A 14518-nucleotide genomic window follows, 5' to 3' on the forward strand; every position below is an offset into this window, starting at 1 on the left:
CCAATCTACAAGCTCACAACGTGTCGATGTAGAATGGCTATTGTAACTATTCAAAGATATTTTTCAAAATAGTAAAAAAAGGTTTAGGGATAAGGGGTTTAGCATTGACAAAAATAGAGCCCTATGGTTTCAGTTGAAACAGGGGTAGGATTATCACGTGGAGTCGATGCAGATGCATATTATGCTTTTCTTCATTTTTATAACATCACTAATTCCGTTCCAAGCCAGAAGTGACATTCACATAAAATCTAACCGAGGACGCTTCATTGTTATGAGTGCATTCCTATTTCCTCCACTAGCGATGCGTGCGATCAACATCTCCAAGAGCAATAAATTGCCTTGGATTTCTAATAAAAAACACATTTTCAGTGAAAGCACAGCCCAGACGGACGGGACAGATAATTGCCTTGCTTACCCTCAAAACATTGGCACTACACTCTCCTTGGTTCAATGTAAGCTCGTTTGAACATCTCCTTTTCTTTCATCCCGTTCCTCTTCAAGGAGTCTTCAGAGCCCCCTTTTTAGTTTTTGCTTCTCAGACCCAGGCGATGTTGAGGTAAATTGAATTTGGCAAACAAAGTGGGGGGGAAAACAAGGATAATTCAGAGGAGTCTTTGTGTTTTGGTTTAGTGAGTGGCAGTCGTACCACTGTCAGCTGTTGGTGCCTTTCATCAGAGAGAGAGGAGAGAGAGAGAGAGAGAGAGAGAGAGAGAGAGAGAGAGAGAGAGAGTTCCAAATAAAGAATTCCTGGACTGTTACAATAAAGTCTTTGTCAGGAGTCTGCAATCCGAGCAGCCAATATTCCAATGGATAAAAAAAAAGAGGAACAGCCAATATTCACACATATATAAGAGGTCATTTACACAGCATTGTTACTTTTGGCACATTGATTTTTAAAGATTATAATTATCTTTTTTTTTTCTTTTGTTGCAAATATTGCATGTCCCTGTACAACAACATTGACAAAAATACTCTGAGGGTGGAGCTTTTGTGAATTTGCAAGGCGTAAAAATGTGAATTTAGATAACCAGTTCCTCTTAAACTCCAGAAAAAAGAAAGAGAAAAAACTAAACAGAAACATTTCATAAAGGAAAATGGCAACTCATTCCAACATTGAGGAGAGAGAAAAATAAAAAGGGAAAATTAAGACAGCGTTTGATATGTCATCAATACAAAATGGTCCCAACTTGTCTTAAAGAAGTCTTGGGCTGAAATAGAGCTCATTATCTGAAGGTTTCCCTCTTGAAATGAGCCAGGCAGTGTATGAAAGACAGCAACAACAGGACATCCATATTCTGCATACAAAAACAGATGAGGAGGAGGGGTGCGTAGATGTCACTCAATGCATTTTTTGTGTATATAGCTACATCTTTAGGGAAAGGGGAGAATAAATACAGAATTCGGGGGCGGCTAGTTTCACTAAGAAAAAATACAAAAGCAAAGTTTCTCAAAAAGGCGACATAACTGTTTTCAAGGCTTTTTTTTCTCTTTTCTTTTCAGACAAAAAATAAAACTGAAAACGACTATAAGAAGAAAGAACAAAGCAGAAACAACAAAAGCAAGAAAAAAATGCAGCCATGGTCGTTTCGAATCTCAATCAAGCTTTGACACAATCACTCAATAGGTAGTTTGCAAAGTACAAGAAGTTTTCTTTTCATGCAGATATTAATTTCCTCTTCGGGGGTTAAAAGGAAGTGGGTGGGACGGAGCGGGCGGATCGGGCGGGCGTGGAGTGGGGGTATTTGGGGGGGGGGGGGGGGGGGGGAACATAGTAGTCATGCAGCTCTGGCATAGCGTCAGTGTAGGTATGCTCGGGGAGGGCGGGGGGGGGGGGGGGGGTGAGGTGAGGAGCAGGGTGCATCAGTAGCCGATAACAAAATATTACCTCAGTTTCTCAAAAGAGGCCATCAGTGCTATGTCCTTATTAGGGTCTCTCTCAGCTCGCTTCCCTTTCAGTGTCTCAATCCGGGGGAACTTTGCACTGGTCTTGTGGCGGTACAGCTTTTTGTGTGCAGGCCCGGGGTTAATGAAGCTTGGTTTATCAAACATGTTACAGCCCAAAGCTAGCTGAGGGAACAAGGGATGAGAGGTGTTGAATTTGGCCTGGTTCTTGCCTCCCTTACCCCCGGTCTTTCTGTCCCTCCCAGCCCCTGCTAGAGCGCCTCCTTTTTTCTTCAGATCGGCCTCTGTGCCCGCCAAGATTTTGAGGGTCTTTAGGTTGAGGCTGTTGGCCTCGGGGGGCATGCAGGCCTCGGACATAGGGTCCCACAGAGGCTCTATTGAGGCCATCATGAACCTTTGGACCTCGGCCATGCCGGAGACGATGTTGGACAGAATGTTGGAGGGTTCTTCAAACTCTCTCTGGTCATCTCCGACCAGACTGTTACTCTCTGACCAGGCCGTACCAGACCAGTCCCCAGTGCAGCTGCTGTCAGTCAGACCTGCCCCGCAACCACCCACCTGGTTCTTCGCTGCCTTCCCCTCCAACATGGCCTTTATCTTTTTGGTGGAACGAGAGTTCTGTTTGGGAGTCTTGACCTTGTCTGTCTTGCCTGCCCTGGGGGCTCGGGGTTTCTTTGGGCCCTGCCCTGCAGCCATCTGCTTGTAACTCCCTTTCCTTTTTGATTTTGTGCTTTTCGCTCCATTGGTCGATTCATCAAAGTCTGGGTCGCCCAGCTCTTTTTTGACCGCGTCTAAGCCGGCCTCGCTGTTGAAATTGTGCAGCGGAAACTGCCCTTCTTCCACCGTGTACACACCCACAGTGTGTTCATGTTGCTGCATGACGTCACAGTTCCACTTCACCTCCCTACTGGCTTCCAGGGGGATGTCGCTCAGCTCCTGGTAGTCGCCGGCTTTCCCCGCCATCTTCATCTCGCGGCCGACCACCTGAGGGGACAGGTTGGGGGTTTCGGGAGGCGAAAGCTCAGACAAGGACGAGTGCCTGAACTTATCAGGGGTGAAGTTGGAGATATCCAACAGGTCTGAGGACTCTCGAAGAGGGGTGAGGGCATCCACACTCTGCTGAATCAACACTTTGGGACTACAGTGAGCTAAGAAGCTGTCTCTGCCTTCCTCTTCGACCTCATGCTCACACGACTTAAGGCTGAGGGAGCTGTAGTTGCTGGATGCGGCTGACAGAGAGCCCACTGAGTCGTAGCTGATGAGCCTGCCATTGTCTGTGCACAGGGAACCTCTCTGGTACTGCACCTGGCCATCCACACAGGCAGACTGACACACCTGCAGCTCTGCGCTGGGCTGCAGGCCCGTCTCAGCCAGGTAGTTCTTCTCGTAAAGAAGCCTGTCAGCCTCCGAGCTCAGCTGGTTGTAGCCGGACACCGGCAGGCTGTCATTTATGGACAAAGCAGCAGGGAAATTGTTGGGTAAGATGGGGGTGTCGGGGGTCTCAGGCCCAAAGCTCTGGCCATGGCTGGGGCAGAGCTGCGGGTGCCACATGGGCGGGAAGCTGGGGCAGTTCTGAGGAGACTGCTGCAGCTCAGACTCTGAGGGAGGGGAGAGAACGCAGCTCTGTGCAAGCTGCAGCGAGGAGAACTGCTTCTCGTCGAGAGACAGGCCCAGGGGATACTGCTGCCTGGAGGACTGCTGGGGGAAAAAGGGGATAGCTGCTCCACCGGAGGAGTCTGTGGCATCCAACAGGGTCTGCAGGTATCCCCCGGGGATGACAGGAACCCCGGCGTCCACCTCCCCAGTGGAGGGAGCTTTGTCAGGGGAGCAGGTAGAGGGAGCAAAGGGGAACTTCTCCTCGGACACGTGTGCGGCAGGGGCATTGTCAGAGAACTGAGGGCCGACTGCAGTTGAGCCGACGCCTGCCTCTCCTAAGCTAGCAGTGGGGCCATCAATATGTGCTGCGGAGGCACAGACATCTGTTTCATTCGTCAAACTCCTCTCCTCCTCTCCCTCTGTCTCTTTTATTGTCATGCTCTTCAGCTGTGCTTCACTTTTGAATTTCCTTATCCTGATCATTTTATTTCCTCCCATTCTCCTTCCTTCTCTCTCCATCCTCTCCTGGGAGCGGCTCTTGGCTCTAGCTCTGTGCATGATGGAGTTTGAGTCTAATGACACCGGGAGGCCGGTGGCTGCTATTATTTCTGCTCCTGCGATGGAGGGGGTGGCCTCCTCCTTAGTGACAACTCCCTGGCCCCGATCAGAAAGAGCGGAGCCCAGCGCCATGGCCGACTGCGCCACAGCATGAATTCTTTGAACCTTAAGTCTGTTTGCGATCTTGTATTTCCTTTTGGGATGGCTTGAGTTAAACGGACGATGGTGCCGTCCGTTTAGATGAATGCCGCGCTGCCGTTTGTCTCTGGCAGCCAGCTTAAGCTGCTCCTCTCTCTCTCTTTGCCTTTCATGCCAGAAATCCTTCAGTGGAGCCAGTGTCTCATATTTGTTCACTACATCTGCGTTTAAGCTCACAGACACTTCAGCAGAGTCCAGCCTCCCTAGTTTTACGGACATGTGTCTTTCTCCTTTGAAGCGATTGATGATGATGTACTTAATGACCACAGGCGGCTCCTTGCGGCAGGATTTCCGTCGTTTCTTGGGGCACCAGTCAACGTCCTCCTCCTCTTTCTGGCCAGTGGGGGCTTTCTCTTTTTTCTCTGCGTTCCTCTCGCTCTCGATGGAGTCAACATCGTATAGGTAGTCATCGCTGTATCGGACTTTCCTCTTGGAGCGCAAGCCATAGTTAAGAGGGTTGGATGGGCTGAGGAACCTCCTGGAGTGACCCTTCCTCTGCTTGCCCTCCTGCAGCGTGTCTGAGGAGGAGCCGGTGCAGGAGCTGTCGTCACTGTACTCCCCCGACTCCTCCGTGGAGTTGAAGTCCATCAGATAGTTGATCTTGGCCGTGGACATGGGCGAGGAGCCTTGAGAGCCGTCCATGGGGCTTCCGCCACTGCAGTCTCCTGCCTTCGCCTCCTGCTCTGCCTCCAGGTTGAGCTCATCCATCTTGGACTGGACGTCCTCGGCGCCCCTCCGCAGCACTGCGCCCCCCTCCTCTTTCTTGGCACAGTTGGCCAGGACGCTGGGGAAGAAGTTGAACTGGGTTTCTTCCTGGAGAACGTTGGTCTTCTCCCTCATGTTGTCCTGGAACGACTCGTAGCGGATCTTCAGCGAGCAGACGTCACTGCTCAGAGTGGAATCGTCGTCCTCGTCGTCGAATAGGTTGTCAACGTCCTCTTCCGAGAAGAGGTTGACTGACAGCTCGTTCTTGGAACACAGGTCTAGTAGCTCCATCTTGCTCTCGCTGATGAAGGACTCAAAGTAGCCCCAGTCCTGGCCGGCGTTCGCCAGCAGAACCTCTTCCCCGCTCACCTTGTCCAGCAGCAGCCCCTCATACAAGTTCTTAGCTGTGGCGTCGTCCTCCGGGTCATCGCAGTCCTCCGGCGACTTGTCCCCATCGCCTCTTTTCCCGTCTCCAGTGGCTTTGGGCAGGGGGAAGCTGAGCAGCTGATCAGATATCAGCTGGTCTCCGAAGTGACTCACCGCCTCCCCGGCGTGGCTCAGACACTGGATGCTGATGTTGCTGATGTCGGAGAAGTCCTCGCGGCCCACGTCCCCTATCCTCACGCTCAGCCCCGAGTCGGGGTTGGCGTCGGGGTCGTGGGCCGGGTCATGGATGGAGCTGGGGTCTGCAGCGTCGCGGGTCTCGATGAAGCAGCCGAGGCAGGTGCGACTCGGCTGAAGGAGACACTCTTCCGTCAGGACGGACACGGTCCCCGGTTCCATGATGCTGGACGGCAGAGGGAGGCCGATGGCCAGCGGGAGAGAGTTCTTGGAGTCGTCGTCGTCGTCTCCGGACGGGTCCCAGGAGCTGACGGCTGAGGTTGGCGGAGGAGTGTTGTGAAGTTCAGGGGCTACGGATGGAGTCTCATGGGTGGGAGGGCAGGGGGCCACGGCCAGGCCCAGTGTGGGGTCAGTGCTGAGGGGCAGGGGGAGGGTGGGTGCTGTGGGTAACGTCTCTGCAGTGGGAGGAGGTGAGGTTTGGGGAAGAGCGGCATCAATGAGTCCATGCAGCCTCAGATCCACAGTCTGATCACATAGTCCTGGAAGGTTGAAAAGAGAAAACAAAGAGGGTGTCAGTGCTGTAATTCAACCTGGTTAAACAAATATACTCAGGATTTCACAGTGTATTTTGGAGTGCCAGAGATGAAAAAAACTACAGAAAAATCACATCACATCAAATAGGGGTCCATGCCCTAATGCATTATCCAACTGTGTGTGTGTGTGTGTGTGTGTGTGTGTGTGTGTGTGTGTGTGTGTGTGTGTGTGCGTGCGTGCGTGCGTGCGTGCGTGCGTGCGTGCGTGCGTGCGTGCGTGCGTGCGTGCGTGCGTGCGTGCGTGCGTGCGTGCGTGCGTGCGTGCGTGTCACAGCCCCGTTATGGGTGGATTTAAGTATCAATCAGTGGATTCAATCCACTGGATTGTGTTCCAGCTTGGAGGGGCCCAATTACAATTTCTTCATGGCCCACATCTTGAGAATCGCTTTTCTAGTGGACAATAGTACATGGGGCTCTGAAGCCCATATCATTTAAGCTAAGCTTGCTAAATGACTTTTAATTTAGCATTACTTGGAACTTTCAACAGCACACAGACAATGAGGTCAAAATATTACCAATGAAAAACCACAGTACTGATTGTGTTACCATGTTACGTATAGTAAAACTTTAAGTAGTGGTGTTAGTACAGAGGTGAGCTACTTCACATAAATCATGAATATGAATAAATATGAGTAATTATGGATGAGGCAGTAACTGAGTTTCTTCCTGAAACTGAGCCGTATGGCAACAAATCCAGTTAATTGTATACGTTAACACAGAACATGCAGCACAGTGACAGTTCACAGTTCACGTATTCTTGTAGTGGAAAAGAGACATATGTCTGAGCATTATCATTGTGAACCAACACTACACCTGGCGAGTTCACCTAGTAGTTGAAAAACTGATTAGGCTGATAAAAAAAAAAAAAAACAGCGCCCCATTAATTCACCTGGTTTCATCAACTTAATACCACGGGTATAAGTATTGTACTTTTGGGGTTCTGTACAGTATGTATACAGTATTCAAAAATTATATTTATTTGATGCTGCTGTATAAATATTTTAAGTTTTTGAGAAAACTTAGGTCAGGATTTAGAGGGCGTTTTAACAATGGGCCTTAGTCCAAAATGGGTTAGCGTTCCTATAGCGTTCCTATCCTTGGGCATTATAGGCAACATCTTTCAATAATTTTGAGCGGTGCCTCCGCTCCATTACGCAGCTATGTGTGCATGTATGTATGTCCCTGTGTGTGTCCGACCCTGTGTATGTCCGAACACGGTAACTCTGTCATTTCTCGACCGTTTCGGACACGGGAAGGCTCGCCGGAACCGGTCCGCCCCCCTGGGAGCGTCTGGATGTTCCGGGACCCCCCCGGGGACCCCCACATGGTAACTGTTGTAAACTCTAAGTACTGAACCGGATTGTCACACACCACCCAGCCGGCACAAACTACCTGTCTGTTAAACCAGACGAGGGTTCAGTACTTGGCTCGCCGGAACTGGGCCGGTTTTCATGATGCTGAATCCATTCCAAGCATTAGTTTTGCAAAAAAATCACTCATTGGGCTAAACACGTGGTCATGGCCGTTTTTAGCCCAATGAGTGTTTTTTTTAAATCTAAACTAATGCTTGGAATGGATTCAGCATCATGAAAACCCCCTAGTTTGACATTTCACATGCTACATAAAGCATGATGAAATTTTGAATATTTTGCCTTCTATAGGTTGTTAATGGTATGGTCACAGATTATGCCAATTATGAAAATTGCTCAACATATTATGCAAGTTAGCATCCGGCAGTTTCTACATGCTGGGGAACCATACTAAACATTTATAACATAAAACGTTGGTGTACTCAACATGTCCGAGTTCACAATGGGGCTCTATGGGCTGGCTACTAGCCCATTCTGACCTGAGATCAGATTCTATAAACGTCTTCTACATCCTGACAGTTTTCTGATAAAGCTATGTTTCTATGTCAGTCGTTCTTCGAATTTTCAAAAATAGCAGACCTACAAGCTCGTATCGCGCCACTCGGTGGCGCGATATGAGCTTGTAGATCTGCTATTTTTAAATAGCTAAAGCATGACGTGATGCCGACACCAAAATGGGTGCCCGGTCAGAATGGGCTAGACTAATAGGGCAAACCTCTTGAGCCCCATGGGGCTCAGAACCTCCGAACAGCGCTCAGCGGATCAATGGAGACCCAATTGGTCTCCGGTTCCAACTCCGATGTTGCGGATTTTCCCCCTGGACCCCTTTGGGGTTTAAGTGGTTAAAATTAAAGAGAGAGTTCAGGAGTATATAGCCGTTTTCTTACAGAATTCTGATGTTATTATACACAAGGCTGTTAGATACAGTACATCCATCATTAATCCAACATAACATTTGTGTGTGAACACCTATCCTTCGCTGCTCATAAGTACCTGTGCAACACAAAATTACCAACATTGGTGTGAAACAACGGTGCTAATCACTAAATTGAAAGTGGGCTGTTTTCGTAGTTTTTTGCTGGTTTTCTCCAGACAATGCCTTAATCAATGGAAGGGATCCACCTGACGAGCAACAATCAAAAAACACACAACAGCTCGCCTGCAGTGGCGGGCAGATCGCTTTGTTTGCTTTGCATAATTAGATGACAGCAGCAGAGGCAGGTACGCACACATGGGACGCGACAGGCCCATATGTTGGAGAGTGTAATACCAATATCATCTACATCTGCCTCTCTACACATACGCATCCAAGCTACTCCCCTGCTCCGCTCGCACACTGAAAACCCCAAGCCAGGAGAATGCCTGTGAATGAAGATGAGCAATAATACCGCAACAATTAGTGCATCCACGGAGGTTAAACTATCGCCCCGTCCCCCATTTTAGAAACGCAAACGCGCCTCGTCACTCTCGCGGGGTATAGAGGCAAAATTGCTCGAGGGGGGTTGCGGCACTCCCGCTTAACCAAACACCGTTCAACATGGCGCGTGTGCCCGCATGCAGTGAGTAAATCTTTGAATATGGATATGATTTTGAGAGTGTTGTGAGTTAATGAGGTAATGAAATTTCCGAGAGCAGCTCCCCGAGGAGCCGCGGCCTGCAGATGCATCGGCGGAGGCAGCCAGAACGCCTACTAACGGCGCACAGCCATGCTACTGTCACACTTAATGAACGGAGCCTCTAGAGAAATAACGAACCTCCTCCTCCTCCTCTTCCTCCTCTTCCTCCAACCAAACTGGAGGAGCGTCTTAGCAAGGTTTAGTTAGCGACTAAGCAGGTCACGTGCGCTACGGCCATGGAACTGTGAGCGCGACAGTGACTCAAGGTCTCTCTCTCTTCTAGATGTTCACAAGGACAACGCCATTAAAAAGGCAGATTCCATCCAGGCATCTCTGAAGGACATCAAAGCAGAGCACATAAGGAACGTACAACAGAAGTTGCCATTTTCATCAGGACAGACAGGCAATCAGGGGTGCAGTACCACATTCTGGGCCCTCGGAAAAGCAATCACTGTGGCCCCCCCCCCCCCCCCCCCCCATGCACACACATTGTTTTTGTGTTTTTGATGTGTAATCCAGGCTTTTGAGGCCCCCCCACACCCTGGGGCCCTAGTAAGTGTGTCCCCCTTTTTGCCCCAGTCCGAAAACATACAAAAATAGAAATATGGACATACAAAGTTTCTGTCACGACAGCAACGATGCAGTATACAGTAAAGCACGGTACAATACATTGCGGTATACAGTAGCCTTCAGCTCTCCTTCTATATCTATACAACGTGATGAATTGACAAAAGGAGGACGGACACAATGATATTTTTCTGCACAAAGATATTAGCTGATGCTAATACAATTGGTTCTGTTCAGAGCTATGTGTACAAACAGACTCGACGCCAAGGACTATATGACTCAACCCGAGGCCGAGCCCAACATGAGCACGAGGCCTGTACATGTTTCACCTGCAGCTTGGAACACTGTTAATTTTGTCGTCTACAACTATTACGGAAAATGTTGGTCGACTACCTTTTTGTCAATGACTAAAGACGAAATAAAATCTAAGCTATAGTGACTGAGACTGAATATATTGACAATTTCGTCATCAAATGAAAACTATAGGCTAAAATGTTAGAGAGGAGTGTAGAACAGATCCAGTGGAATTAAAGGAAAAGTGCGCTCAGGTGTTGGACTCTGAAAATAACAGATCTAGACCAAACAAACTATGACTAAACTAAATCAAAATTTCAAAATCAAAATCCTCGTCTGGACATAGCATTAGGCTCAAACCATTAGAAATTAATTTGAGAGACATAAACAACATGATATTATACATGATTATATGTGTGTGTGCGTGCGTGCATGCGTGCGTGCGTGCGTGCGTGCGTGCGTGCGTGCGTGCGTGCGTGCGTGCGTGCGTGCGTGCGTGTAGAAATGACCCATCAGACAGACAGACTGGTCTCCAGATCAACAGAGGAACCATGAATTCTTCCATCAGCTTTATGCAGTAGCAGCGCTGAGGCATGGATGAATTTACGGTACAAGAAAGAAAGAGTAGAAGTTCCCCTCCTCCACGGTGCTTGCATGCGACCTAAGCTGTCACCCAGTATTGCCAAAAGATTGCTCAAAATTGCTGTGAAACATTAAACTCATATTGAGAAATGTGCTTCCCGAGGGCTTATAATGGATTAGCAATCTACCCTATCCAATCTGTGTGCACACACGGTGTGTGTGTGTGTGTGTGTGTGCGTGCGTGCGTGCGTGCGTGCGTGCGTGTGTGTGTGTGTGTGCTCGTGCGTGCGTGCGTGTGTGCGTGCGTGCGTGCGTGCGTGTGTGTGCGTACTTGAATACTACAATTGTGAGGACCCAAATGTCACCACAGGTAGGCTAGAGCATCTTTTAAAGAGATTCCCTGGTACTCACAAGAGAAAATATTAACGGGTTTAAAAATGTATAGTGTTATAGGCTTACAGGATAGGGTTATGATTAGGCCTTCGCAGGTGAAGTAGAGGTTGGGGTTAAAGTTATGACTCATTCATATGTAGTTGTACGCGCAAACAAAAGTTCACATTTTGAGCTCGTAAAATCGGCTATTTTCAGTGCGTCACTGGGGGTTAAAATGGCCCAAAAATGTCATCCTCAAATGTTGATGTCCTCCCAAGTATAGTAATACAAATATGTTTGCGAGCGCTCGCTCGCTCACGCATGCGGGTGCATGCATACTGTGCGTGTCTGTGTACATGTCTGTGCCAGCGTGCGTGCGTGTGTGTGATAGAGTGTGTAGTATTGGCTTGGGGGTATAGTGTTATCGAGAGGCCATCTGTCTCCAGTTGGACCATTAGCCGCTCAGCTGTTCGCTATGTGGCACAGATCAGTCAGTCGGACAGGTGTACACACGCGCGCGCACGCACGCACGCACGCACGCACGCACGCACGCACACACGCACACACACAATCTGTGACAGTAAAGGTAGAAGCCGAGTTTGACATGGAAGGTCAGGAGAGGGGAAGTGATCTCATCTTCACATGATACGCTGGGAAACGCCACGGCCGCATGTGACCCGGTGTCACATGCTCTAGTGACACAAACACGCAGCGTCTCAGTCTGAGACGCTGCGTCTCGGAGACTCTCAGAGACGCTATAGGGCTGCTTTCCTCCAAGCGTCCCGACCCATTCAGCTTCATCAGATTCATACGAGGTTTCCGCCGGACACACACTGGTCCTGATGAACCCATTCTGACCTGAGATCAGATTCTAAAAATGTCAGTCGTTCTTCGATTTTTTTCAAAAATAGCAGACCTACAAGCTCGTATCGCGCCACTCGGTGGCGCGATACGAGCTTGTAGATCTGCTATTTTTCAATAGCTAAAGCACGACATGATGCCAACACCAAAATGGGTGCCCGGTCAGAATGGGTTAATATGCTAAAGTAATCTGCAGAGTTGGGGGAAATATATACATAAAAGAAACTGGATTTGAATTTTAAAATGTGAACACCAGGGGGTTGCAATTGCCATCCCGAGACCTCAAATGATGTTCCCTGTTCTTTTATCAAATGGTATTCTTTGTCCACAGGTTTTTTGTTTTTTTATATTAACAAACAGATGATGAGATGAATGATGTGTACAGAAATGTTAAATTACAATACAATATAATGCTCATATAGGAAGACATAAGAGAGAATTTGAAGCTGTGAGCAGTTAATTAACCCATAAAAAATGTCTTCTAAATCCTGACATGTTTCTGTATCAGATGTGCTCAATATTTCATGTCAAGGACCCCAAAAATTATATGTATTTGGCCACCGACCCCCATCTGAAAATACCAGCAGAAGCAAGTTAAAACGTTTGCTGTGAGAGAATATATATTCTAGATATATATTCTAAGATTTGCGCCACATTTTCAAAAATAGCAGACCTACAAGCTCGTAGCGCGCCACTCGGTGGCGCGCTATGAGCTTGTAGATCTGCTATTTTTCAAAAGCTAAATTATAACATAATATTTAAAACGCCCAGAATGGGTTAAAAATAAAAACGACCAAACCAAAACAGAGACATGGCTGAGACAGAATCATTCCATCCTTGCCGCTACAAAATGTGGTCGCAAAGGAATAACATATTCCAGTTAGACCAAAACGTTATACATTTCTCCTTCTGCAGTCTGAGAGAGAAAGTAATCTGTTCCATAATATTATCAATATAATTTACTATATCTATATCCATTCTTTTATGGTGGGGGGCCTCGGGAAGTCCCTGTTCTGTATTATGCGAGACTACCTTCTATTGATGGACTGTATGCAGTCTCACAGTCACACATGTGATGTCAAAGCACCATCGTTCTAGCATCATACTAAAGCATGGGTTCCCAAAGTGAACTTGAGGGAGTTCCAGGGGGTACCTAGCTCAATTAAGCAATATTACACGAGAGTATTATTACTTCAGTGATGCTTGCGGAACTCGACTTCGTCTCGTTCCTGACCGCATCCCTGTCGTGGCAATAATCTCGTTAACCCACACCCTCGAGTGTAATATTGCAATTCTACCACAGTTACCCTTCGTAAATCGCTGAAAGAATAATTTTTTGAATGACAGATGTAGTCACTACGACCACAAATGTCCCAAGAAACTAGCTAGCTTAGCCACCGAGTTTGCTAGCGCTCTGGGAGAACAGAGCAGCTGAATAGGCTAAATGTTGATTTGGGGGTCCTTGACAAAAAGTTTGTGAACCACTGTACTAAAGCACTGCTTGTCCATGCCTGGTCTGGGAACAGAACTGAGGTCCAAATCTGACCTTTACGGGTCTGTAACTCTGAGAGTCAAATTAACGCTGAGGATCTTGGAGATAGAAAAATCACACCCGCCGTGTGAAGTGAGGGGCGCTCTTATCATCGTACATCAGCATGACGTAAACATGTTGATTTGCTAAGAAGACACATATGACGTGAATTCATTCATTGTCAATGCCATTAATGTTTGTGTTAGGACAACATAGCCGATTTGCTCGTCTACATATGACTTAAAACCCATTTTGGGTGGGAACCCCTTTTGGTGTTAGCATTATGTTATGCTTTAGCTATTGAAAAATAGCAGATCTACAAGAATTCTGGACAACTCACCCCGGTGCGTGCCCGTTTTCCCTCACGGAATTTTCACCAGTGAGGGGGATAACTTTGTAATTATGATATTGGCTGTGTGTATTCTTTTTGGAAAAATATAAAAAGATACTCCTGTGGAAAGGCCATATTATTTTACTTATATTGACCCTATAAACAATTTAGTACTATTTAGTATAAGGTTTTGCACACTCAAATGGTACCTCGTCAGATAATCCCCACATATCCTACAACAACTTCTGTGAACAGACTTCACTGTAGTAGCTTTTCATGAATTATATTTGTACTTTAATTTGTACTGTCTGCTGTCATGAAAGTTTATAGTTAGATAAATTCAAAGTCCAGCCGTCTGCTATCCAGTCTCTCCCACCCCTCACTGGGGGAAATTCTGGGAGGAAAACAGAAACGGGGTGAGTTGTCTTGTTACCATCTACAAGCTCGTAGCGCGCCACCAAGTGACGCGCTACGAGCTTGTAGGTCTGCTATTTTTGAAAAATCGAAAAAACCACTGACATAGAAGAAACATAGCTTTTTCAGAAAACTGTCAGGATGTAGAAGAATTTTTTAGAATCTGATCTCAGGTCAAAATGGGTTAAATGTTCCTTTCATTGTCAACGGCGTTCAATGTTTGTTTCCACAAAGCGCCGATGTGTTCAGACAACGTAAAAACACTCTTTTCATTGTCAACGGTAAATGTGACAAGAGCTCATGCAGGACAAAAACAAAAACAGTTTAAAAAAAAAGAAAGAGAGTCGTGAAATGGGGGTCCTCCTCGCTGCATGCATGGCCAAACTGGGAGTCCTTTGAAATGAAAAAAGATGGAGAATCACTGCCCTAAATGTTGTGAGCAAAGGGATGCTATGGTTGTGCGAGGC

At 47.4% G+C, this 14518-nt stretch overlaps 1 protein-coding gene across 1 annotated transcript; it reads right to left on the reverse strand.

Annotated features, from left to right (window-relative positions):
* Positions 1-1881: 1881 nt before the first annotated feature.
* nexmifb (neurite extension and migration factor b) lies at positions 1882-6054 on the reverse strand (the record flags this gene model as incomplete). The annotated part of the gene is made up of 1 exon (XM_083786630.1): positions 1882-6054. Exon 1 carries the CDS (start codon positions 5740-5742, stop codon positions 1882-1884), a length of 3861 nt encoding a protein of 1286 aa, XP_083642756.1. The 5' UTR covers positions 5743-6054.
* Positions 6055-14518: the final 8464 nt, after the last annotated feature.

This window comes from Protomyctophum parallelum (assembly GCF_964188405.1).
Source record: "Protomyctophum parallelum genome assembly, chromosome: 16".
Taxonomy (NCBI): domain Eukaryota; kingdom Metazoa; phylum Chordata; class Actinopteri; order Myctophiformes; family Myctophidae; genus Protomyctophum; species Protomyctophum parallelum.